At 41.7% G+C, this 24,553-nt stretch overlaps 1 protein-coding gene across 2 annotated transcripts in view; it reads left to right on the top strand.

The window, feature by feature from the left end:
* KIAA0319L (KIAA0319 like) overlaps nt 1-24,553 on the top strand; it is a 103,124-nt gene that overhangs the window by 40,716 nt on the left and 37,855 nt on the right. For both annotated transcript variants that reach the window (XM_027967686.3, XM_027967687.2), the window contains exons 4-5: nt 19,315-19,558; nt 22,055-22,156. In XM_027967686.3, the coding sequence (XP_027823487.1) occupies nt 19,315-19,558; nt 22,055-22,156 (346 nt within the window). The remainder of the gene's footprint in view (nt 1-19,314; nt 19,559-22,054; nt 22,157-24,553) is intronic.

Here is a 24,553-nt window from a genome sequence, read left to right as displayed (position 1 = left end):
GGAAGAGCCAGCCTTCAGGCCTTCTTAAAATATTAGTCTTTATCTTAACAGGGAATGAAATGGTCAGATGTGTTACTGTGTGATGAATAGAATGGAGAAGTGCAAGAAGGTCCATGGAGCAGTCAAGAAGGCGGCTCTTTGGGCAAGGGAACCATTGTCCTAAAGGAAGTTGAAGATATGGGAAAGAGGACAAAGACAGTTCTCCCTCAGGGCTGAGGATCTCAAACTTCCAACAGAATCGCTTGGAGGCCCTGTTAAAAACAGATTGCTGGGTCCCAGCTCCAAAGCTTCTGATTCACTTTGTTTAAAGTCGGGCCTGAGAATTTGCATTTCTACAGCTTCCCTGGTGCCTCAGATAGTAAAAAATCGGCCTGCACTATGGGAGACCTTGGTTCGATCCCTGGGTTGGGAAGATCCCCTGGAGGAGGGCATGGCAACCCACTCCAGTATTCTTGCCTGGAGAATCCCATGGACAGAGGAGTCCGGCGGACTACAGCCCATGGGGTCGCACAGAGTCGGACACCACTGAGTGACTAAGCACACGTTCCTCATGTGCCAGTGCTACTGGTCTGGGAACCACACTTTGAGAACCACTGCCTTGTAGGGCTTCCCAGGTGGTGCTAGTGGTAAAGAACTCGTCTGCCAGTGCAGGAGATCTAAGAGACGTGGGTTCGATCCCCGGGTCAGGAAGATCCCCTGGAGGAGGGCATGGCAACCCACTCCAGTATTTTTGCCTGGAGAATCCCATGGACAGAGGAGCCTGGTGGGCTGCAGTCTATGGGGTCACAAAGAGTTGGACACGACTGAAACGACTGAGCACAGCACAGCCTCATAGGGCAGGGGGTTAGAATACAGAGCACAGAGGACCAGATGAGCCTTACGCAAGAGGAGAGACGTCTCCTTCCCTGTGATAGGAGGAAGGAGTGAGTGGGCATGGGTGTGACTAAGGCGGACTGTTGGTTCGAGAGAAGGAAATTGTGGTAGTTCTAACCTCATTCTTGTTTTTTCCTGAAGTGGAATAAATCATTTACTGAAAGTAGAATCAGGTACATGGAGTGGGGATGGGTGGGTAGTAGGCAGGTGAATGAGAGATCTGGAGAGAGTGGTAAAGGTCTGAAATGACCATTGATCGGGATAGGAGATGGTAAACAAGCTTAGGAAATAGAAAGATGGCTGGGTAGCCTTGAAGATGGAGAGCATGCATTTACAATCATAGTTGTATGATTCTCCTCAGGACCTCTCAGCAACCCTGTCAAGGAAAGGTTGATGGTTTGATTCATCCAAGATTAGAACTTTGCCAGTTTTGTAGGGAAGGAAATTGAGGCATGGAAATGGAGGTCATTGTCAAGAGAGTGGATAGAAGAGAGATGTAAGAAGAAAGGAAGAGAGGCAAAGTTGGGAGGTGTTGACAGAGGTTCAGTACAGGAGTCTGGCATTCAGAGATTTTGGTGATGGGAAGCAGATACGGGGGACAGGTACATGTGCTGGAAGGACAGGAGGTAGTCCTGAGAATGGGGGATATTTGAATTTCAGATTTCAGAGGTGTAGAAGTTATGGTGATTACAAGGTCTAGGGTGAAGCTATGGAAGAGAGTTGTTGGGATAGAGCAGAGAAGAAATTTATTGGTGATAGGAGCTCAAAGAACATGTTGAATGAGTTATCCATGTAGACCTTGAGACCTTTAGTAAGGATGATGGGAATGATGATAACAGCAACAGTTAATGTTTACTGAGTACTTACTGTGTGTCAGGTACTATTCTGAGCCTTTTACATGAATTAACCGTTTTATCTATACAACAAATCCTATGACTTGCTGCTACCAATTTTTATTTTATAAATGAGGAAACTCGGGAAAAGAAGGTTAGGGAACATGGCCAAGGCAGCATAGCTACTCTGTGGTAGTACCAACACGTGAACACAGGCGGTCTCATTCTCTCCAGAGTCTGTCCTTTTACTCTTACTCTGGAGGCAAGGACTTGCAGTGAAGAGAAATTTTGAGAGCCAGATGTCAAAGCCATCAGTAATGTAGGAGTAATGAGTAACTTGAGAGATGACAGCTGCGATGAGAGTTGAAATGTAGTGCAGCAAGATAGCAGAGGGAAGAGGCTTTTACAGAGAAGATGAAAGAGTAATGATTTGCAAAGGGTGTTGAGAAGGGGAGCAAATAAAATAGCATCTCACCTTTAATCTTGAAGTATGGGAGAATAGGTAGCGATTGCATTGAAGATACATGGGAAACTGCATCCTTAGAGGCATGCAGACTTACTCTTAAGAATAGGTCAGAGGGGGCTTCCCTGGTGGTCCAGTGGGTAGGAAGGAAATCTGTCTTGCAATTCAGGGGACACCAGTTCGATCCCTGGTCTGGGAAGATCCCGCTTGCTGCGGAGTCTCTAAGCCTGTGTGCCGCAACTACTGAGCCAGTGCTCCACAACAAGAGAAACCACTGCAATGCGAAGCCTGGGCCCTGCAAGGAAGAATAACCCCCACTCGCTGCAACTAGAGAAAACTAAAAATTTAAAAAAGGAGGTCAGGGATCACTTTATGAGCATGCGGCCTCTGCAGCCCTCGCACTGAGAGAGGCCTCGTTCTTGATTTAGTGTTCTGCTCTCATTATCGTGAGATTCTTGATTTTTGAACAAGTAAGCCACATTTTCATTTTGTACCAGATCCTGAAAGCTTAAATGTAGCCTGTCTCGCGAGAGGTTAGGGAACAAACTATGAAGGTACTGAGCATACTGGTGACTTTCTGATCGTGGAATAGAAATTCCAGACAATTCAGTGGAATTTTTGAAGAGAAAAAGAAGTTGGTTTTTAAAGGAGAGGGAGTGTAGATCATTGTAGCAGTAACAGTCGTGGTCTGGTTAGTGTTCAACAACTAGGTCTTCCCCCATAAAACAAAGTCAAGTCCTGAGTTGTAGACTTTTGCTAATTTATGTGGTGTAAATACTACCACCATGACCAGTTTCAAACTAGAACATGAAGTCACTGAACACAGCATTGGCAGAGATGAACACAGTCAGCACACTACAGGATAACTATGATCCATAAAATTAGACAAGCAAAATTAGACTTATGGTAGATTTAGGCCTGACAGTCTACTGGAAGATGGTGAAAGCTCAAACTTAGGCCTTACAGAATTCAGGTATGTCGTTGGGGGGAGGATCCTGAAGTTGTGTTGGCTGGGGAGTTCTTTTTCTTATTGTTCACCAATCATAGACAGTGGCAATAAATTGCTGCTAGCCACCTGCCAGTGCAGGTAGACATAAGAGACGCAGGTTCAGGCCCTGGGTTGGGAAGATCCCCTGGAGGAGGGCACGGCAGCCCACTCCAGTATTCTTGCCCAGAGAATGCCATGGTCAGAGGAGCCTGGCGAGCTGTGGTCTACAGAGTGGCAAAGAGTCGGACACAGCTGAAGCGACTTAGCATGCATGCAAGCACAGACAGGATCTCAAGCTTTATGGTCTAACGTGGAGAGTGGGTGGACCTGGAAACCCTGGAAGTGGAAGTGGGCTTTGTGCAGTGTTACACAGAGACATTACATAGTTTGGCATTACATGTTGGGAACCGAAAGCATTGCGAAAACATGGGGAAAGTGAAGTCTTCAGATCCAGACAATGAGATTTGACCTTACACCATGCTTAGGAGTTTCAGTCTCATCCCGAAGGCCATGGATAGCTCTGGTGTAATATTGACTGCCTGGGGTGGTCTGATCACCTTGTGCATTCAGAATAGTTAAGTGCTAGGCCTTTCTTTCAGAAGAGGACTTGGAATTCAAACTTCTGTTTAACATACTAGAGAGAGTAAGAGAAATGTATGCACTGCAGATCTTCTAATTAGGGAAGACTGACTAGCAGCATTAGTTTTTAGTTTGTACTGTTTTCACTAGGGTAGGTCAAGCAAGTCTGCATCCAAAGGAGGAAGAAATTGTATGGTAAATTACTCTTTTCCTGAATGCGTACAGAATTGCAAAGGCCTGGGGTTGTCAATCGCATTTTTTCATTCTTTTGAAAATACGTACATATTGCCTCCGAGAGTAGATATTGTGAACTTTTAGCAATTCTAGAAGTGGAAAGGAATGCCATGAATTTATTCCCTTTTCAGCTTAGAGAAGGAGAAGCTTGTGCTTTTGGTGTAAGTACTTTATCCTTTCTGTGTAATGAACCTCTGAATTGTTGGTGGGAGGAGCATGGAAGCTTGCTGACTGGGTACAGGAACATTTGCAGTGCAAGGAGTTCAGTCATTGGCAATTAACTGCTGCCAATCCTGCTTTCTGAAAGGAGAGTGTTCTCTTTGAGCCCTGGAAATAAAGGCCCAATTAGGTATCCCCACATGTAAGCTTTGACTTCAGAAGATCTGAGGTGCTCCTTTCTCTCTACCAGCACCATCTCCCCGTTTGTAGTCAATATTACACCTTTTCAACCCCTACAAGCAAGTGGCTTTCTGAAGAACACATTCTGAGAAGGATAAGTGAGCCAAGCCCTTGGACACTTCTCTGCTGTCTTTTATCACCAAGGAAAGCTTGTGCTGACTCTACAGAAAGTCGGAACTTACCTCTTACCAGAAGATAGAGGCGTGGGGTGTGAGCAGCAGCAGCAGAGCCTTGCATAACCAAGGACAGAAACCCAAGCAGTTTTGTTTCCCCTCATCCATACTTTTGGTTTGGTTTGGTTTGTCTCTCAGGGTTTTCCACTTGGTTGCTTCCTCTTAGTTTTTGTTTTTAAATCTTTCCTTTAATCCTTTAGGCTTGTGAAATTTTTGCCAAGGGTTCTTTCATTCTTCTGGTTATTATTTCCTGACACATTTGGAATCTCTGAGGATCTAGTTTTCTCCAGCTCCTTATTCTCAGTTATCTGAGCAGCAGACACCAAAATTTTTATTAGCCCCAGCTGCCCTTCCTGGGGCTGGACCAGGGTTGTAGGTTTCTCACATCTTAGTGACCTAGGCCCTTCCCATGTTGTCTGTGTGTATATGTTCACTAAACACATCCTTAACACCCCCCACCCTCCACCTTTTTAACCTTACCTAAGTGCCTTGTTGTTTTGGGAGAAAAACTGGGCAGCCTGTTCCTTTGTTGTGAGTATCCAAGAATCCTCTTAGGGCCTCCCTGGTGGCTCAGTGGTAAAGAATCTGCCTGCCAGTGCAGGAGACACAGTTCAGTCCCTGGTCCAGGGAGATCCCATATGTCGAGGAGCAGCTAAGCCTGCACACTGCCGCTGTTGAACCTGTGCTCTGGAGTCCGGGAGCAGCAGCTCCTGAGCCCACGCGCTGCAGCTGCCGAAGCCTGTGCGCCCTAGGGCCTGTGCTGTGCGACAGGAGGGGCCCCCCTTCACTGCAGCCAGAGAAAAGCTCCCAAGCAACAAAGACCCACACAGCCAAAGATGAATACGTGACATTATTTTTAAAAAATCCCTGTTACTGTATTTTTCCTTTTTAAAGGTATTAGTGCCTGATCCATAATACCTTTTCCTTATTCTTTTTTCCGCTATAACTGTACCCTTTCTCCTCTAATCTAAGTTCTGGTTCTTTTATCCGATTATCTGTTGTTGTTTTTAATTGAAGTATGGTTGATTTATTGTTTTAGCTTCAGATGTACAGCAAAGTGAATTGGTTATGCATGTGTATGGATACATACTTTAAAGAATTCTTTTCCATTATAGTTTATTATAAGATATTGAATATAGTTCCCTGTGTTATACAGTGAATCCTTGTTGTTTGTCTCTTTTACACTGCCTCTTGAGAAATCTGTATGCAGGTCAGGAAGCAACAGTTAGAACTGGACATGGAACAACAGACTGGTTCCAAATAGGAAAAGGAGTACATCAAGGCTGTAAATTGTCGCCCTGCTTATTTAACTTATATGCAGAGTACATCATGAGAAACACTGGACTGGAAGAAACACAAGCTGGAATCAAGATTGCCAGGAGAAATATCAATAACCTCAGATATGCAGATGATACCACCCTTATGGTAGAAAGTGAAGAGGAGCTAAAAAACCTCCTGATGAAAGTGAAAGAGGAGAGCAAAAAAGCTGGCTTAAAGCTCAACATTCAGAAAACGAAGATCATGGCATCTGGTCCCACCACTTCATGGGAAATAGATGGGAAACAGTGGAAACAGTGTCAGACTTTATTTTGTGGGCTCCAAAATCACTGCAGATGGTAACTGCAGCCATGAAATTAAAAGACGCTTACTCCTTGGAAGAAAAGTTATGACCAACCTAGATAATATATTCAAAAGCAGAGACATTACTTTGCCGACTAAGGTCCGTCTAGTCAAGGCTATGGTTTTTCCAGTAGTCATGTATGGATGTGAGAGTTGGACTGTGAAGAAGGCTGAGTGCCGAAGAATTGATGCTTTTGAACTGTGGTGTTGGAGAAGACAGTTGAGAGTCCCTTGGACTGCAAGGAGATCTAACCAGTCCATTCTGAAGGAGATCAACCCTGGGATTTCTTTGGAAGGAATGATGCTGAAGCTGAAGCTCCAGTCCTTTGGCCACCTCATGCGAAGAGTTGACTCATTGGAAAAGACTCTGATGCTGGGAGGGATTGGGGGCAGGAGGAGAAAGGGACGACTGAGGATGAGATGGCTGGATGGCATCATGGACTCGATGGACGTGAGTCTGAGTGAACTCCGGGAGATGGTGATGGACAGGGAGGCCTGGCGTGCTGCGATTCATGGGGTCGCAAAGAGTCGGACACGACTGAGCGACTGAATTGAACTGAACTGGACTGAGTGTGCTTCTGTTAATCCCATACTCCTGATTTATCCTCCCCCACCCCCTTGCCACTTTCCTCTTTGGTAACCATAAATTTGTTTTCTATGTCTGTGAGTCTGTTTCTATTTTGTAAATAAGTTCATTTTTACTTTTTTTTTTGATTCCACATGTGAATGATATAATATTTGTTTTTCTGTGTCTGACTTACTTTACATAGTATAATAATCTCTAGGTTTCATCCATGTTGCTGCATATGGCATTGTTTCATTCTTTTTTATGGCTGAGTAATATCTCATTGCTTTCCCACTGGTAAAGAATCCGCCTGTCAATGCAGGAGCTGCAGGAGACACATGGGTTCAATCCCTGGGTTGGGAAGATCCCCTGGAGTAGGAAATAGCAAATGGCAACCCACTCCAGTACCCTTGCCTGGAAAATTCTATGGATGGAGAGGCCTGGTAGGCTACAGTCCGTGGGGTTGCAAACAGTCAGACATGACTGAGTAACTTCAATGTCAGTGTCAATATTCTTGCCAGGATAATCCCATGGACAGAGGAGCCTGGTGGACTACAATCCGTGGGATCGCGAAGAGCTGGACATCACTGAGCACACATGTATGCATCCAGTATTCCATTGTGTGCGTGTCTGTAAAGTGAAAGTGACAGTGAAGGCGCTCAGTCGTGTCCTACTCTTTGCGACCCCATGGACTGTAGCCTACCAGATTTACACACCACATGCTCATCCATTCATCTATTGCTTCATGTCTTGGCTGCTGTGAACAGTGCTGCTGTGAGCAGTTGGGGTGCGTGCATCTTTTCAATTAGCGCTTTTGTCTTTTGTAGATATATGGTATATATATAGATGTATATATTTCTAGATATATCATCCTGGATCTTACGGTAACTCTCTTTTTAATTTTTTGAGGAATCTGTTTTCCGTGGTTGCTGCACCAGTTTACATTCTCACCAACAGTTTCGGAAGGCTTCCTTTTCTCCATACCCTCCCAGGATTTATCGTTTTAGACTTTTTGATGATGTCTATTTTGACTGTTGTGAAGTGGTACCTTATTGTAGTTTTGATTTGCATTTCTCTAACAATTGACTATGTGGAGCATCTTTTCATGTGCCTGTTGGCCATCTCTATCTTCTTTAGAAAAACGTCTATTTAGGTCTTCTGTCCATTTTTTGATTGGGTTGTTTGTTTTTTTTGATATTTAGCTGTATAAACTGTTCATGTAGTTTGGAGATAAATCTCTTGTCAGTGGCTTCATTTGCAAGTATTTTGTCCTGTTCTGTGGGTTGTCTTTTCGTTTTGTTTATGGTTTCCTTGCTGTGCAAAAGCTTTTAAGTTTAATTAGTAGTATTTTTTTTTACTCTAGGAGGTGGATCCCAAAAGATCTTGCTGTGATTTACGTTAGAGTGTTCTGCCTATGCTTTCCTTTGAGAGTTTTATAGTATCCGGTCTTACATGATGTGATTTTTAAATGGAATTTTTTATATTTTCTGACATTTCATTATTAGTATAAGGAAATGCAACAGATTTCTACATAGTCTATATATCTTATATCCTGCTACCTTGCTGAATTCGTTCATCAGTTCTAATAGTTTTTGTGTGGAATCTTTATAGTTTTCTCAGCATATAGAGAGAGTATCATGTCCTCGGCATACAGTGATAATTTTACTTCTTCCCTACTAATTTGGATACGTTTTCTTTCTTTTTCTTGTTTGATTGCTGTGGCTAGAACTTCCAGTACTATTAGAAGTTCTTGTCTTGTACCAGAATTTATTGGGAAGGCTTTCAGCTTTTCACTGTTAAGTATTGGGTTGGCTGTGGGTTTGTCCTAAGTGGCTTTTATTATGTTAAGATATATTTTCTTTATACCCTCTTTGGTAATAGTTTCTTTTGTCATGAATGGATGTTGAGTTTTATCAAATGCTTTTTCTGCATCTATTGAGATGATCCTGTGGTTTTTGTCTTCGGTTGATGTGATTATCTGCTTTTTACTGTGTGAAATAAATTTGAAAATGTGTTTGTTGACTACTTTGTAAGTTAACTTATGAAGCAAGAAGTAAAGAGAGTTTTGTTGTGGCTCCATTATCAGCCTTTTGCTGATTGGCAGAACTTGAGCCATGGGGAAAACAGTCTCAAAACCAGCCATATCGAGAGATGATATGGGGTGGGAGATGGGATGGGGATTCAGGATTGGGAGCTTGTATACACACGTGGTGGATTCATGTCAATGTATGGCAAAACCAATACAGTATTGGAAAGTAAAATAAAGTTAAAAAAAAAAAAGTCATATCTTAGTTAACACTCCTATCATCCCTCCCCATTTCTCCTTTCATGGATGGTCTTAGTTTCTCAAGGAGATTTTGAGAGATATAACTTTGTAACTGACTATTAAGAAGATAAACCCTGCCGTGTTCTAATCTGAGCTTTTGCTGAGAATTGGGTTGGGGTGTGTCATTCAGCCCCCCTGGCTTTGCTACTGAGAGATATCTTTCGTCTGGTAGGAGTTTTGTTAGTGACCATGGTAGTTTTTGTTTTAATATAGTTGTGTCTCAACTAAAAATGTGTTGCGGGCTGAATTTTTGGAATCACTCTCTACTATTTAGTAGACATCAGTGTAGCATGTGTCTTATGAAGGAGAGCTCCTCCCTGGACTGTGGCGACACTACCTGGATAAGCATCAACATGCAGTGTATACCCTGCAGGCTCCTGCTCAGAACAATTCTGCTCAGCTTATGATGGAGGATAGTTTTGTCATTTTGAATTATGGTATTAATCAGTGGGTCTGGCTTGCCCTGTGTGTAGAAGGTTGGCCCAGAGTAGAGGTGGGGGAGAAGGAGGAGGGAGAAGGGGGAGAGAAATGAAGGGATGGAGAAGAAGAGTATGAATAGAAACCTTTCATTATTCTGAATAAAGCTTCCTTGAAGAAACAGCTGTTGACATCAGGGGCGTGATTTATGCAGTTGGGTTAGTTTCTATGATTTCTGTCGAGTACCAGAAAAAATTGCCCCAAGGAAACTGCCCCAGTCTCCCTGACCCTATATCATCCCTAAAAATCTTTTGGCATTACTTCATAGTTTCTGAAGTAAAATGATTTGTTCCCTATCTCCTTTTTCTGTTTCTTTAAAAATAAAAAATAATAATGATAATAAACTGTTTCTTTAAAAATGAAAATCTGCCTGCCTTACTGAGAAATACTTCTATGCTTCTACTTCTGGGAATCCCTTCTAAAGCAGTAATTCCTAGATAAAGAAAGAGCTTCACACTCAACGGTGAGATAGTATTTATTTAATAAAAACGTGGAAGCAGTCTCATGAGGGGAAAGGGATGTGCATCCAATAGTAATACATGTTTGGCCGGATGAATGACACTTCTGGTACTGCCTTCTATTTTCCACTCCAGCCACACTGAATAGAGTGTTTGCTCTTCTGTGGACACCATGCTACTGCAGCGAGCACGACACCATACTTTTTAAAAAAACAGCTTTATTGTCATATAATTGACACGTGATAAACTGTACATTCTTTTAATGGTTTGTTTATTTATTTATTGGCTGTGCTGCACAACTTGTGGGGTCTTAGTTCCCTGACCAGGGATTGAACCTATGCCCCTCTGCAGTGGAAGCATGGAGTCCTAACCCCTGGACCACCAGGGAATTCCCTAAACTGTGCATGTTAGACTGTGTAATTTGATTATTTTTAACATATATATATACCCATAAAACCATCATTATAAAAATAGGTCATGAATATATCTGTTACCCCAGAGTTTACTCCTGTCTTTCTTTTCCATTCCCTCCCTTATTCTAGGCAACCACTGATCTGCTTTAGGTTATAATAGATTTTCTAGAGTTTTTAAATAGAATCATACATTATATTCTCTTCTTTTATTGAGGTATAATTTACAATTTTATTGAGATATAATTTACATACCGTAAAGCTCATTCCTTGGAGAAGGAAATGGCAACCCACTCTGGTATTCTTGCCTGGAGAATCCCAGGGACAGAGGAGCCTGGTGGGCTGCCGTCTATGGGATCGCACAGAGTCGGACACGACTGAAGTGACTTAGCAGCAGCAGCAGCAGCTCATTCCTTTTAGGTGTACAATTCAGTGATTTTAGTAAATGTAGAGCTCCCTCTGTGGCTCAGTGGCTCAGTGGCTCAGTGGTAAGGAATCTGCCTGCTAATGCAAGAGACACAGGTTCGATTCCTGGGTTGGAAAGATTGCCTGGAGAAGGAGATGGCAACTCAGTCCAGTATTCTTGTCTGGGAAATCCCACGGACAGAGGAACCTGGAGACTACAGTCATGAGGTCCCAAAGAGTCGGACATAACTTAACAACTAAACCACAACAACATAGAGTTGTGCATGATCACCACAGCCAGTTAACATTTCCATGGCCCCAAAACTTCCCTGGTGCTCCTTTGCCCGAAACGAGCCACACTCCCTTGTGCGTCCCTGCTCCCTCTCCCAGCCCTGGCTGCCCACAGTTTGTGTAACTGCCTTTTCTGGGCTTCCGTGTGAACGGGGCCAGGCAACATGTGGTCCTTCGAGTCTCACTGTCTCCCTTGGCGCAATGTCTCGATGTCCATCCTTGTTGTTTGTGTCGGTATTTGGATTCTTTCTGTTTCTGTATAGTGTCCCACTGTGTGGACGTGTCATAATTTGTTTATCCACTTGTTGATGCACATTTGGGTTTTTCCAGATTTTGGCTATAGATAAAGCTGCTAGGAACATTTGTGTGGTCTTTGTATGAACATACGTTTAAATTTTTCTTGGGTAAACACCAGGGAGTGGAATAGCTGGGTCATATCATAGGTTCTGTATTTAATATTTTAAGAAAATTACCAAATTATTTCCCAAATAGTTGTACCATTTTACATTCCTATTAGTAATGTATGAAAGTTCTCATTCCTCTGCATTCTCACCATCACTTGGTATAAGTCTTTTTCATTTTAAATATGGTGAAAGAAAGTGAAGTCGCTCAGTCATGTCCGACTCTTTGCGACCCCATGGACTGTAGCCTACCAGTCTCCTCCATCCATGGGATTTTCCAGGCAAGAATACTGGAGTGGGTTGCCATTTAATAGATATATAATAGTATCTCATTATAGTTTTGTTTGCATTTCCCTAATTACTAATGGTGTTGAACATCTTTTCATGTTCATCTTTTCTTATTTGCTATCCATATGTTTTTGGTAAAGTGTTCATGTTTTCCCCCGTTTAAAAAATTGGATTGTTTTCATATGTATATGTATATATATATACACACACATATATATTTTGCATATAAGTAATTTATCAGATATGTGTTTTACAAATATTTTCTCAGTCTCTGGCTCGCTTTTCATTCTGTAAGCAGTGTTTTTAAAAAAATTTTTAAATTGAAATATCCGTGAACTGAAGAGCCTAGCGATTTTTTCAATGGATCATGCTTTTGATCTTCTAAGAGAGGTTTCTCCTAAGTTTTCTTTCAAAAGTTTTATAGTTTTAGATTTTAAATTTAGGGCTGGAAAAGGATAGGAAATGGTTTCCTTCCCTCCTTTTGATCAGTCTGGCTAGATTTTCTTGAAGACAATCCTTGGTTTCATTTCTTTTTCTCTATTGCTTTCTCTTGTCTCTCATTGATTTTTGTTCTAATTTTTATTATCTCATTTCATTTTGTTCTAATTTTTTACTATTTCATGGCTGTTTAATTTGGATTTCATTTGCTCTTTTTTTCTAGTTTTTTAAGGTATAATCTGAAGTTGTTTATTTGAGACTTGCTTCTTTTTAATAGGGCTCTTCCCTGGTGGCTCAGATGGTAAAGCGTCTGCCTACAATGTGGGAGACCTGGGTTCGATCCCTGGGTTGTGAAGATCTCCTGGAGAAGGAAATGGCAGCCCACTCCAGTACTCTTGCCTGGAAAATTCTATGGACAGAGGAGCCTGGTAGGCTACCGTCCATGGGGTCGCTAAGAGTCGGGCACGACTGAGTGACTTCACTCACTCTTTTTAATAGGGCTTCCCTGGTGGCTCAGACTGTAAAGCGTCTGCCTGCAATGCGGGAGACCCAGGTTCGATCCTCGGGTTGGGAAGATCCCCTGGAGAAGGAAATGGCAACCCACTCCAGTACTCTTGCCTAAAAAATTCCACGGATGGAGGAGTCTGATGGGCTACGGCAAAGAGTCGGACACGACTGAACGACTTCGTTTCGTTTTGTTTTCACTTCTTTTTAATATGGGCATTTTCGTGCTATAAATTTCCATCTAAGTACAGTTTTAGCCACATCCTACAGATTTTGGTATTTGTGTTTACAGTTTCATTCAGTTCAGAATACTTTCAAATTTCCATTTTGCTTATTCCTTTCACTTTTGGATTATCTAGAATAGTATTATGTAGTTCCCAAATGTTTGGGGGATTTTCCAGATATTGTTGTACTGTTGCTTGTAATTTAGTGCTGTTGTAGCTAGTTAATGCTGTATGACTTAAATCTTTTTAAATTTATTAAGATTCTGTTTCAGTGCTGAGAATACAGTCTATCTTGGTAAATGTTCCAAGTGCACTTGAAATGAATATGTATACTGCTGTTATTGTTGGGCAGCTGTTACATAAATGTCAGATCAAATTGGTTAGTGTGGTTCAGATCTCCTGTATCCTTATTTTCTATTAATTTCTATAAATTATTTAGAGAGAGAATGAAATATCACACTCCATTTTATAGACACATTTGTTTCTCCTAGTGTTAGGTGAGCTTCTTGTACGTTGAAGCTCTGTTATAGATAAATAAATGTTTAGGATTACTGTGTCTTCTTGATGAACTGACCCCTACCATGGTAACATTTATCCTCTTTATCTCTGTTAGTATTCTTTCCTCTTTTTTTGGTATAGTTTATCTGTGTATTCTTGCCACCTTGCCTGAATATCTTCTGCTTCTGTTAGGTCCTTACTATTTCTGTCCTTTACTGTGCTCATCTTTGCACGAAATGTTCCTTTTGTATCATTAATTTTCTTGAAGAGATCTCTAGCCTCTCTTTTTTTTTTTTGAAGAAAGCTGAGTGCTGAAGAATTGATGCTTTTGAACTGTGGTGTTGGAGAACACTCTTGAGAGTCCCTTGGACTGCAAGGAGATCCAACCAGTCCATCCTAAAGGAGATCAGTCCTGGGTGTGCTTTGGAAGGACTGATGCTAAAGCTGAAACTCCAGTGTTTTGGCCACCTCATGCGAAGAGTTGACTCATTGGAAAAGACTCTGATGCTAGGAGGGATTGGGGGCAGGAGGAGAAGGGGACAACAGAGGATGAGATGGCTGGATGGCATCACTGACTCGATGAACATGAGTTTGGGTGAACTCCGGGAATTGGTGATGGCCAGGGAGGCCTGGCGTGCTGCAATTCATGGTGTCGCAAAGAGTCGGACACTCTGAGTGACTGAACTGAACTGCCTATTGATGGAGAAGATAAGAGGGTTATGGAAGCTTCCACCATAGTTTCAGTTCAGTTCAGTTCAGTTCAGTCACTCAGTCGTGTCCGACTCTTTGCAACTCCATGAATCACAGCACGCCAGGCCTCCCTGTCCATCATCATCTCCCGGAATTCACTCAGACTCACGTCCATCGAGTCCGTGATGCCATCCAGCCATCTCATCCTCTGTCGTCCCCTTCTCCTCCTGCCCCCAATCCCTCCCAGCCTCAGAGTCTTTTCCAATGAGTCAACTCTTCTCATGAGGTGGCTAAAGTACTGGAGTTTCAGCTTTAGCATCATTTCTTCCAGTGAAATCCCAGGGTTGCTCCTTCAGAATGGACTGCTTGGATCTCCTTGCAGTCCAAGGGACTCTCAAGAGTCTTCTCCAACACCACGGTTCAAAAGCATCAGTTCTTCAGTGCTCAGCCTCCTTCACAGTCCAACTCTCACATCCATACATGACCACAGGAAAAACCATAGCCTTGACTAGACGGACCTTAGTCGGCAAAGTAATGTCTCTGCTTTTCAATATGCTATCTAGGTTGGTCATAACTTTTCTTCCAAGGAGTAAGCGTCTTTTAATTTCATGGCTGCAGTCACCATCTGCAGTGATTTTGGAGCCCAAAAAGATAAAGTCTGACACTGTTTCCACTGTTTCCCATCTATTTCCCATGAAGTGATGGGACCAGATGCCATGATCTTCGTTTTCTGAATGTTGAGCTTTAAGCCAACTTTTTGCTCTCCTCTTTCAGTTTCATCAAGAGGCTTTGTAGCTCCTCTTCACTTTCTGCCATAAGGGTGGTGTCATCTGCATATCTGAGGTTATTGACATTTCTCCCGGCAATCTTGATTCCAGCTTGTGTTTCTTCCAGTCCAGCGTTTTTCATGATGTACTCTGCATATAAGTTTAATAAGCAGGGTGACAATATACAGCCTTGATGTACTCCTTTTCCTATTTGGAACCAGTCTGTTGTTCATGTCCAGTTCTAACTGTTGCTTCCTGACCTGCATACAGATTTCTCAAGGGGCAGGTCAGCTGGTCTGGTATGCCCATCTCTTTCAGAATTTTCCACAGTTGATTGTGATCCACACAGTCAAAGGCTTTGGCATAGTCAATAAAGCAGAAATAGATGTTTTTCTGGAACTCTCTTGCTTTTTCCATGATCCAGCGGATGTTGGCAATTTGATCTCTGGTTCCTCTGCCTTTTCTAAACCCAGCTTGAACATCAGGGAGTTCACAGTTCATGTATTGCTGAAGCCTGGCTTGGAGAATTTTGAGCATTACTTTACTGGCATGTGAGATGAGTGCAATTGTGTGGTAGTTTGAGCATTCTTTTGTATTGCCTTTCTTTGGGATTGGAATTGAAACTGACCTTTTCCAGTCCTGTGACCACTACTGAGTTTTCCAAATTTGTTGGCATATTGAGTGCAGCACTTTCACAGCATCATCTTTCAGGATTTGGAATAGCTCCACTGGAATTCCATCATCTCCACTAGCTTTGTTCGTAGTGATGCTTTCTAAGGCCCACTTGACTTCACATTCCAAGATGTCTGGCTCTAGATTAGTGATCACATCATCATGATTATCTGGGTCATGAAGATCTTTTTTGTACAGTTCTGTGTATTCTTGCCACCCTAGTTTGGCCCCAGGTAAGTAACAGGGAGGGAACACAGCTCCACCCATCAACAGAAAATTGGATTAAAGATTTACAGAGCATGGCCTCACCCATCGGAAGAAGACCCAGTTTCCCTCTCAGTCAGTCTCTCCCAACAGGAAACTGGGGGGCTACAGTCCATGGGTTGCAAAAGGCGGACATGACTAAGTGACACCGTTAAAGGATTCTTATAATTAAGCATATATATAATTAGCAATAAATGTTTCTAAGTATTTACTCAAGGTAAATTAAAATGTGTTTACGGAAACATTTGTATTCTAATATTTATCAGTTGAATTCAGTTGCTCAGTTGTGTCTGACTCTCTGCAACCCCATGAATCGCAGCACGCAAGGCCTCCCTGTCCATCACCAACTCCTAGAGTTCACTCAGACTCATGTCCATTGAGTCAGTGATGCCACCCAGCCATCTCATCCTCTGTCGTCCCCCTCTCCTCCTGCCCCCAGTCCCTCCCAGCATCAGAGTCTTTTCCAGTGAGTCAACTCTTCGCGTGAGGTGGCCAAAGTATTGGAGTTTTAGCTTTAGCGTCATTTCTTCCAATGAACACCCAGGAGTGATCTCCTTTAGAATGGACTGGTTGGATTTCCTTGCAGTCCAAGGGACTCTCAAGTGTCTTCTCCAACACCACAGTTCAAAAGCATCAATTCTTCGGCGCTCAGCCTTCTTCACAGTCCAACTCTCACATCCACACATGACCACTGGAAAAACCATAGCCTTGACTAGATGGACCTTAGTTGGCAAAGTAATGTCTCTGCTTTTCAATATGCTATCTAGGTTGGTCATAACTTTTCTTCCAAGGAGTAAGCGTCTTTTAATTTCATGGCTGCAGTCACCATCTGCAGTGATTTTGGAGCCCAAAAAGATAAAGTCTGACACTGTTTCCACTGTTTCCCATCTATTTCCCATGAAGTGATGGGACCAGATGCCATGATCTTCATTTTCTGAATGTTGAGCTTTAAGCCAACTTTTTTGCTCTCCTCTTTCAGTTTCATCAAGAGGCTTTGTAGCTCCTCTTCACTTTCTGCCATAAGGGTGGTGTCATCTGCATATCTGAGGTTATTGATATTTCTCCTGGCAATCTTGATTCCAGCTTGTGTTTCTTCCAGTCCAGCGTTTTTCATGATGTACTCTGCATATAAGTTTAATAAGCAGGGTGACAATATACAGCCTTGATGTACTCCTTTTCCTATTTGGAACCAGTCTGTTGTTCATGTCCAGTTCTAACTGTTGCTTCCTGACCTGCATACAGATTTCTCAAGGGGCAGGTCAGCTGGTCTGGTATGCCCATCTCTTTCAGAATTTTCCACAGTTGATTGTGATCCACACAGTCAAAGGCTTTGGCATAGTCAATAAAGCAGAAATAGATGTTTTTCTGGAACTCTCTTGCTTTTTCCATGATCCAGCGGATGTTGGCAATTTGATCTCTGGTTCCTCTGCCTTTTCTAAAACCAGCTTGAACATCTGAAAGTTCACAGTTCATGTATTACTGAAGCCTGGCTTGGAGAATTTTGAGCATTACTTTACTAGCTTGTGAGATGAGTGCAATTGTGCGGTAGTTTGAGCATTCTTTGGCATTGCCTTTCTTTGGGATTGGAATGAAAACTGACCTTTTCCAGTCCTGTGGCCACTGCTGAGTTTTCCAAATTTGTTGGCATATTGAGTGCAGCACTTTCAGAGCATCATCTTTAGGATTTGGAATAGCTCCACTGGAATTCCATCACCTCCACTAGCTTTGTTCGTAGTGATGCTTTCTAAGGCCCACTTGACTTCACACTCTAGGATGTCTGGCTCTAGATGAGTGATCACACTATCATAATTATCTTGGTCGTGAAGATCTTTTTTGTACAGCTCTTCTGTGTATTCTTGCCACCTCTTCTTGATATCTTCTGCTTCTGTTAGGTCCGTACCATTTCTGTCCTTTTCGAGCCCATCTTTGCATGAAATGTTCCCTTGGTATCTCTAATTTTCTTGAATCGATCTCTAGTCTAACATTTAGACAGCTTTATTTATAAGAGCTGAGAACTGAAAACAACTGAAATCTCCCTCAGTAATGAATGGGTAACACATCTTGGTATTATCTCTGTATGGTGGACTGTGTGTGTGTGTGTGTGCGTGTGCATGCATGCGTGTGCTCAGTCGACTCTGACTCTTTGGAACGCTGTGGACTGTATTCTGCCAGGCTCCTCCGCCCATGAAATTTTCCAGGCAAGAATACTGCAGTGGTTGCCGTTTCCTGTTCCAAGGGACCTTCCTGACCCAGGGATTGAACCCTTGTCTTTTGCATCTCCTGCATTATTAGCAGGGGCATTCTTTACCACTGTGCCACCTGGGAAGTATGTTACTCGGTAATAAATAAAAAGAGTGATATGACATGATGTGAGTCTTAAAAATGTTCTGTTGAGGGGAAGCAGCCAGAAACTAAAATAGTTTGTATGTGATTCCTTTTATATGAAATTCTAAAAAAGCCCAAACTAGTTAATGGTGACAGAAACAAATCTGTGGTTGTCTGAGCCTAGAGATGGAGGCAGGAATTTACTGCAAAGGGCATGAACCAGCTTTTTAAAAAAAAATTTGGTTGAGATACAAAACTATGTTAGTTTCAGGGAGACCTGGGTTTAATCCCTGGTTTCAGAAGATTCCCTGGAGGAAGGCATGGCAACCTACTCTAGTATTCTTACCTGGCGTATCCCCATGGCCAGAGGAGTCTGGGGGGCTGTGGTCCATGGGGTCACAGTGACTGAATGATTAAGCACACCCACAGTCTCCTGTAGTGTGACCCTTGACTGTCTTTGCAGCCTACCTGCTGTCTCAACACCCTGCCTCTCACTTAGCTTATGACCCTTGCTGCCCAACACTAGCCGTGTTAATCGCATTTCTCTTGGCTGTTCACGTCTCTCCCTTCAGCCTCTTGTTTAGTTTACCCTTTAAAACTCATCTCAGGACTCTCTGCCTCCAGAAAGTCTTCCTTTATTTATTAAACCATCCTTCTTCACATGCTTCCTCTCCGAGAAAGAGAAGTACTCTGACGGTGTTTCTTGGGTTCAGTCATAGCTCTTAAAGGTATAGTTACCATTTTGGCTTGTGTTTCTAGTCCCACTAGATTGTGTACTTGTTGAGCACAGTGATTATATTTTATTTATGTTTTGGATCCACAGGCCTGCTTTATAATAAGTGCTTAATGTATATTTGTTGAAAGATTGAATATAAATGTTAAGTGACAAAAGGAAGCAAAAGTACACATGGAGCGATTATTACTAATTTGTTTTAAGCAAAACTTTTTGCATAGAAAGAAAAATACTGGGAAGATTTATATCAATATTTTTTAATACCAATTTAGGTGGTAAGATTAATCTCTTTAGTATTTTTGGCAGTTTTGAATTTTTCAAAAAAGCATTTAACTTGCACTTATTTCATGAGACATTATCTTAAAAACTGACTGTATAACTTTTGCCTGTTCAAATAAATTTTTGCATTTCTCTAGGTCCACAGCACAGACACAATTTTTAATCCCTTAACCACAGACCTGAGTGTGAAGATTCCTGGTTGGTCCGATGTATCAGTTCAGCGTGAGGCATCAGAGGATCCCAGTGCGACTCCTAGCATTCAGCAAGCAAAAAGCCCTGAGGAAGTCCTGATTGCTCACCCTCTGCCAGTGGCTCCCTCCTACAGTTATGCCACCCCTACCCCGCAGGCCTCTTTCCAGAGCACCTCCACACCACACCCAGGTGAGCCCTTTGCTTCTCTCCTTGGAGATACGATGGGGAGATAGAGATTTTGATCAAAGTGTTCCCTTTTAGTGGGAAGAAAGGACAGAGGCATGACTTTTATTAATAAATACTGTAGATTAAAGAAATAATCCTATTAGTTAGTATCCCTCTAATTATAGTACATGGTCTCTCAATCATTTTTTTCAGTAAGCTCCAACCTATGGGAATTTATGAGGCTCTGTCTAGAGTAGAATTCCACTGCCTAAGACTCAGTTAAATGATGATCAGGGAACCAAGCAGAGACACACTGGGAAGAAAGCTGGATGTGTACAACTGTTTGCCTTCTGAATGGCTGATCATAGGTCAGAATATTTGTGTCTCTGATTTTGATAGCATCTTTATTTTCTTTTTAAAAATGCTTATTTAGGCCATACCACGTGGCTTCTGGGATCTTAAGTTCCCTGACCAGGGATCATACCTGGGCCTCAGCAGTGAAAGTGCTAAGTCCTAACCAGTGGACTGCCAGACATTTCTGAATCTTTATTTTTAAAGCAGCTCATAGAGAGGAGATTTATACGGAGTGTTCCTTTAGCGGCAGGTCTGCTTCATAAAATCCATTCTGAGATATCAGGAGGAAATGGTAAATCAAGGAAACTAAGTTGATCTTTATCTCCTGAAAAAGTCAACAGGGTGAAGCAAAGCCAGTGAAAATGAATTTTTTTTGCCAGTTTTTAATTTCCTAAGGTTTCCTTTGGTGGTAATATAATGTGAAATCTAGGGTTTCAGTCCTGCGGCATTAAAATAATTTTTGTGTTTAGGCAGGAGGGTTGTGATTTTTGGTATAATTATGAAAGATTTGGGCTGCGCTGTATTTTTGTCCATTATACTTTCTCTGAGTATAGTGGTTTCTTTTCTTTTCCTTTTTCCTCTTTTGAAAAATTGCTTCAGCAGTTCTTATTCCACATCCTTGGGTGTCTAAGTGCTGAAGTTTCCATAATGGATGGTTTCATTTCTCCCTTAGTTCAGTATTCCCAAGCAGACAGATAAATCTCAAATTTCATATTTGTGTAGGAAACCCTTTTCACCTCCCAATCTTGGAATATGGATGAACCAGCCAGTTGTTTGCTTTAAGCTCTCTTAGTTCTTGGGTCTCATCCAAATGAACAATTATTGTTAGAGAAATAAGATTTATATAATCAGTGATTCTCAAAAGCCTGTAAACATTTTTGAATGTTACAGCTGTGGAGGAGGGGTGCTACTGACATCTAGTTAGTTGGTAGTGACTGGATATACTGTTAGGGCTTCCCTTGTGGCTCAGACGGTAAAGCGTCTGCCTGCACTGCGGGAGACCCAGGTTCGGTACTACTAAACATCTTACAGGGTGCAGGATACCCCCTCACCCTCAACACACACATGGATAATTGGTTTAAAATGTCATAGTTGAGAAACTTTGACTTGTATGAAGTAGCTGGTGAATAGCAGAAAGATAGTATCTAATTATTATCTGGTGTGGATGTTCCAAATGCAGAAGTAGTTAAGGAAGTAGATTAGTTTGAACTGAAATGGTCTGGAAAGATTTTTTTGGAAAGAAGACTGGCTTTTAAGCCAGAAACAAAGTACTGTACTTTGTTTGCTTGTAAGAATACACCCCAGTTGAAGAAAATAGTTTTAGCAAAGTCCCCTAGCATAGACCATGGTTTCCATGGAGCCCAAGAGGGAAAATGAATATAGCTAGAGGCAGAATCAGGGGTAGGAAGGATGAGACGATGTAATCCAGTGATGATGGATCTCTTATGGATCTCTAGGAGTTTGGACTGAAGCCTGAAGTGTGAGTGGGGGTCTTAAGTAGAAGAGTAAAATGGTGGGTGAGGATTTTAGAAAAATTTGGCAATAGGTGTTTTAGGAAGACAGAATGGACTAGAATAGGGAGAGCTAGCAGAGGAAAGACCAATTAAGATTCTTGGAATTATCTAAGTCTGCGGTTAGATCGGTTGAAATGGAAAGAAAATTAAGGCTGGCCCTGTGGTCAACATTTCTTTGAGGAGCTTTATGTATTTTATCACCATAAAGATGATGAAACAGAGCTAAATTCTATTTATTGAATTCTGTGAAAAGTACGATATAAGGAGGGCTTAGGGAAAGACCATAGTTAAAATACAGTGGAGAAAAACTCAGAGAGAAAGGAAGAAAGTGGAATAATATGGTATAATAACCAAGAGTTTTTTAAGATGGAGGCAGTCAGCAGTATTAGATGCTACAGAGGTGAAGGTTGAGGGTTGAGAAACAGCTATTAGATTTGCTAAAAGCACTTTGTTGATGACCTCTGAAGATTCTTTTCAGTGAAAAAGTGGGACAGAGTCACATTTCAAGGGATTAGAGAGTTGGTAAATAATGAAGAAATGAAGACAATAGCTGAAAATTGTTTATAGGAGAAATTTGACTACAAAAGAAAGGAGAGAAATAAGATAGTCTGGACCTAATATCTTATCCCATGTGTATTGACTTCCTTTCCAGTTATAAAGGAACTGGTGGTGTCTGCTGGAAACAGTGTTCAGATTACATTACCTAAGAATGAAGTTCAGTTAAATGCATTTGTTCTTCCAGAACCAGATGCAGGTAAAACATCCACTTAATTTGTATTGTGTTTTCATTTATAATGATATCTACATGCATTTATTTATTCTGAAAGTCCTATGAGGTTAGGATATAGCTTGCACATGTACAGATATTTATATGATATGCGAGGCAGTGTAATGTTTGGGATCATAAGCTTTGATATTAAGGCTGGATTCAAATCATAGCTCAGTCAGTCATTGCAGTCTCCAAGTTGCATCTGACTCTCTGCGACCCCATGGACTGCAGCACGCCAGGCCTCCCTGTCCCTCACCATCTCCTGAAGTTTGCCCAAGTTCATGTCCATTGAATCAGTGATGCCATCCAACCATTTCATCCTCTGTTGCCCTCTTCTGCCTTCAATCTTTCCTAGCATCAGGTTCTTTCTAAGGAGTCGGCTGTTTGCCTCATGTGGCCTAAGTATTGGAGCTTCAGCATCAATCCTTCCAATGAGTATTAAGGGTTGATTTCCTTTATGATTGACTAGTTTGATCTCCTTGCTGTCCAAGGGACTCTCAGGAGTCTTCTCCAGCACCGCAGGTCGAAAGTATCAATTCTTTGGCTTTCTGTCTTCTTTATAGTCCAACACTCAGATCTGTACATGACTACTGGAAAGACACAGACCTGACTCTATGGACCTTTGTTGGCAGAGTGATGCCTTTGCTTTTTAATACACGAAGTTTGTCATAGCTTTCCTGCCGAGAAGGAATCGTCTTCTAATTTCATGGCTGCAGTCATCATTTGCAGTGATTTTAGAGGCCAAGAAGAAAAAATCTGTCACTGCTTCCATCTTTTCACTTTCTGTTTGCCATGAAGTGATGGGACAGGATGCCATGACCTTAGTTTTTTAATATTGAGTTTTAAGCTGGCTTTTTCACTCTCCCCTTTCATGCTCATCAAAGGCTGTTTAGTTCCTTTTCACTTTCTGCCTTTAGAGTGGTGTCATCTGCATATCTCAGGTTGTTGATATTTCTCCCAGCAATCTTGATTCCAGCTTGTAACTTATGCAGTCTGGCATTTCTCATGATGTGAGTTAAATAAACAGGGTGACAGTAAACAGCCTTGTCATACTCTTCTCAATTTTGAATCAGTCAGTTGTTCCATATAAGGTTGGTTCTTGACCTGCGTACAGGTTTCTCAGTAGATAGGTAAGATGGTCTGGTGTTCCCATCCCTTTAAGTCATTAGCTGGATGATTTTAAGTCGATTATTTAACTTCTCTAAGTTTCCATTTCTTTATTAGTAGAATGAAGATAGTAATCTCTACTTCATAAGGTTACTTTAAGGGTAAAATGAAGTGGTATATAAGGTACCTATATACCTTAGTGCCTAGCACATAGTGGATGCTCTTTAAATGTAGATTTTATTATGTCCATTTAAAAGAGGAATAAACTGAGTCTCAGTTAACCTGTTTATTTTGGTCAAACAACTAGTAAGTAGCAGATACAGAACTTGTAGAGAAGTTATTCAAGAGTAGTGCTAAGATAAATGGCTGCGATCCAAAAATCTGCAAGCAATAAATGCTGGAGAGGGTGTGGAGAAAGGGAACCCTCCTACACTGTTGGTGGGAATGCAAACTAGTACAGCCACTATGGAAAACAGTGTGGAGATTCCTTAAAAAATTGCAAATAGAACTACCTTATGACCCAGCAATCCCACTTCTGGGCATACGCACCGAGGAAACCAGAATTGAAAGAGACACATGTACCCCAATGTTCATCGCAGCACTGTTTATAATAGCCAGGACATGGAAACAACCTAGATGTCCATCAGCAGATGAATGGATAAGAAAGCTGTGGTACATATACACAATGGAGTATTACTCAGCCGTTAAAAAGAATTCATTTGAATCAGTTCTGATGAGAAGGATGAAACTGGAGCCGATTATACAGAGTGAAGTAAGCCAGAAAGAAAAACACCAATACAGTATACTAACACATATATATGGAATTTAGGAAGATGGCAATGACGACCCTGTATGCAAGACAGGGAAAGAGACACAGATGTGTATAACGGACTTTTGGACTCTGAGGGAGAGGGAGAGGGTGGGATGATTTGGGAGAATGACATTCTAACATGTATACTATCATGTGAATTGAATCGCCAGTCTATGTCTGACGCAGGATGCAGCATGCTTGGGGCTGGTGCATGGGGATGACCCAGAAAGATGTTATGGGGAGGGAGGTGGGAGGGGGGTTCATGTTTGGGAATGCATGTAAGAATTAAAGATTTTAAAATTTAAAAAATAAAAAACTAAAAAAAAAAAAAAAAAAAGAGTAGTGCTAAGATAGATTTGTCACTTACAGAAAAAACTAAGCCCGATGTAATACACAATATTCAGATTTATAAAATTATAAATTAGGGGATTATTAACTTATTATTTAAGAAAACTTTTGTAATA

Source organism: Ovis aries, chromosome 1, assembly GCF_016772045.2.
Source record: "Ovis aries strain OAR_USU_Benz2616 breed Rambouillet chromosome 1, ARS-UI_Ramb_v3.0, whole genome shotgun sequence".
NCBI lineage: Eukaryota > Metazoa > Chordata > Mammalia > Artiodactyla > Bovidae > Ovis > Ovis aries.
The sequence above is the reverse complement of the archived record's forward strand: the minus strand, read 5'-3'. Positions and strand labels throughout refer to the sequence as shown.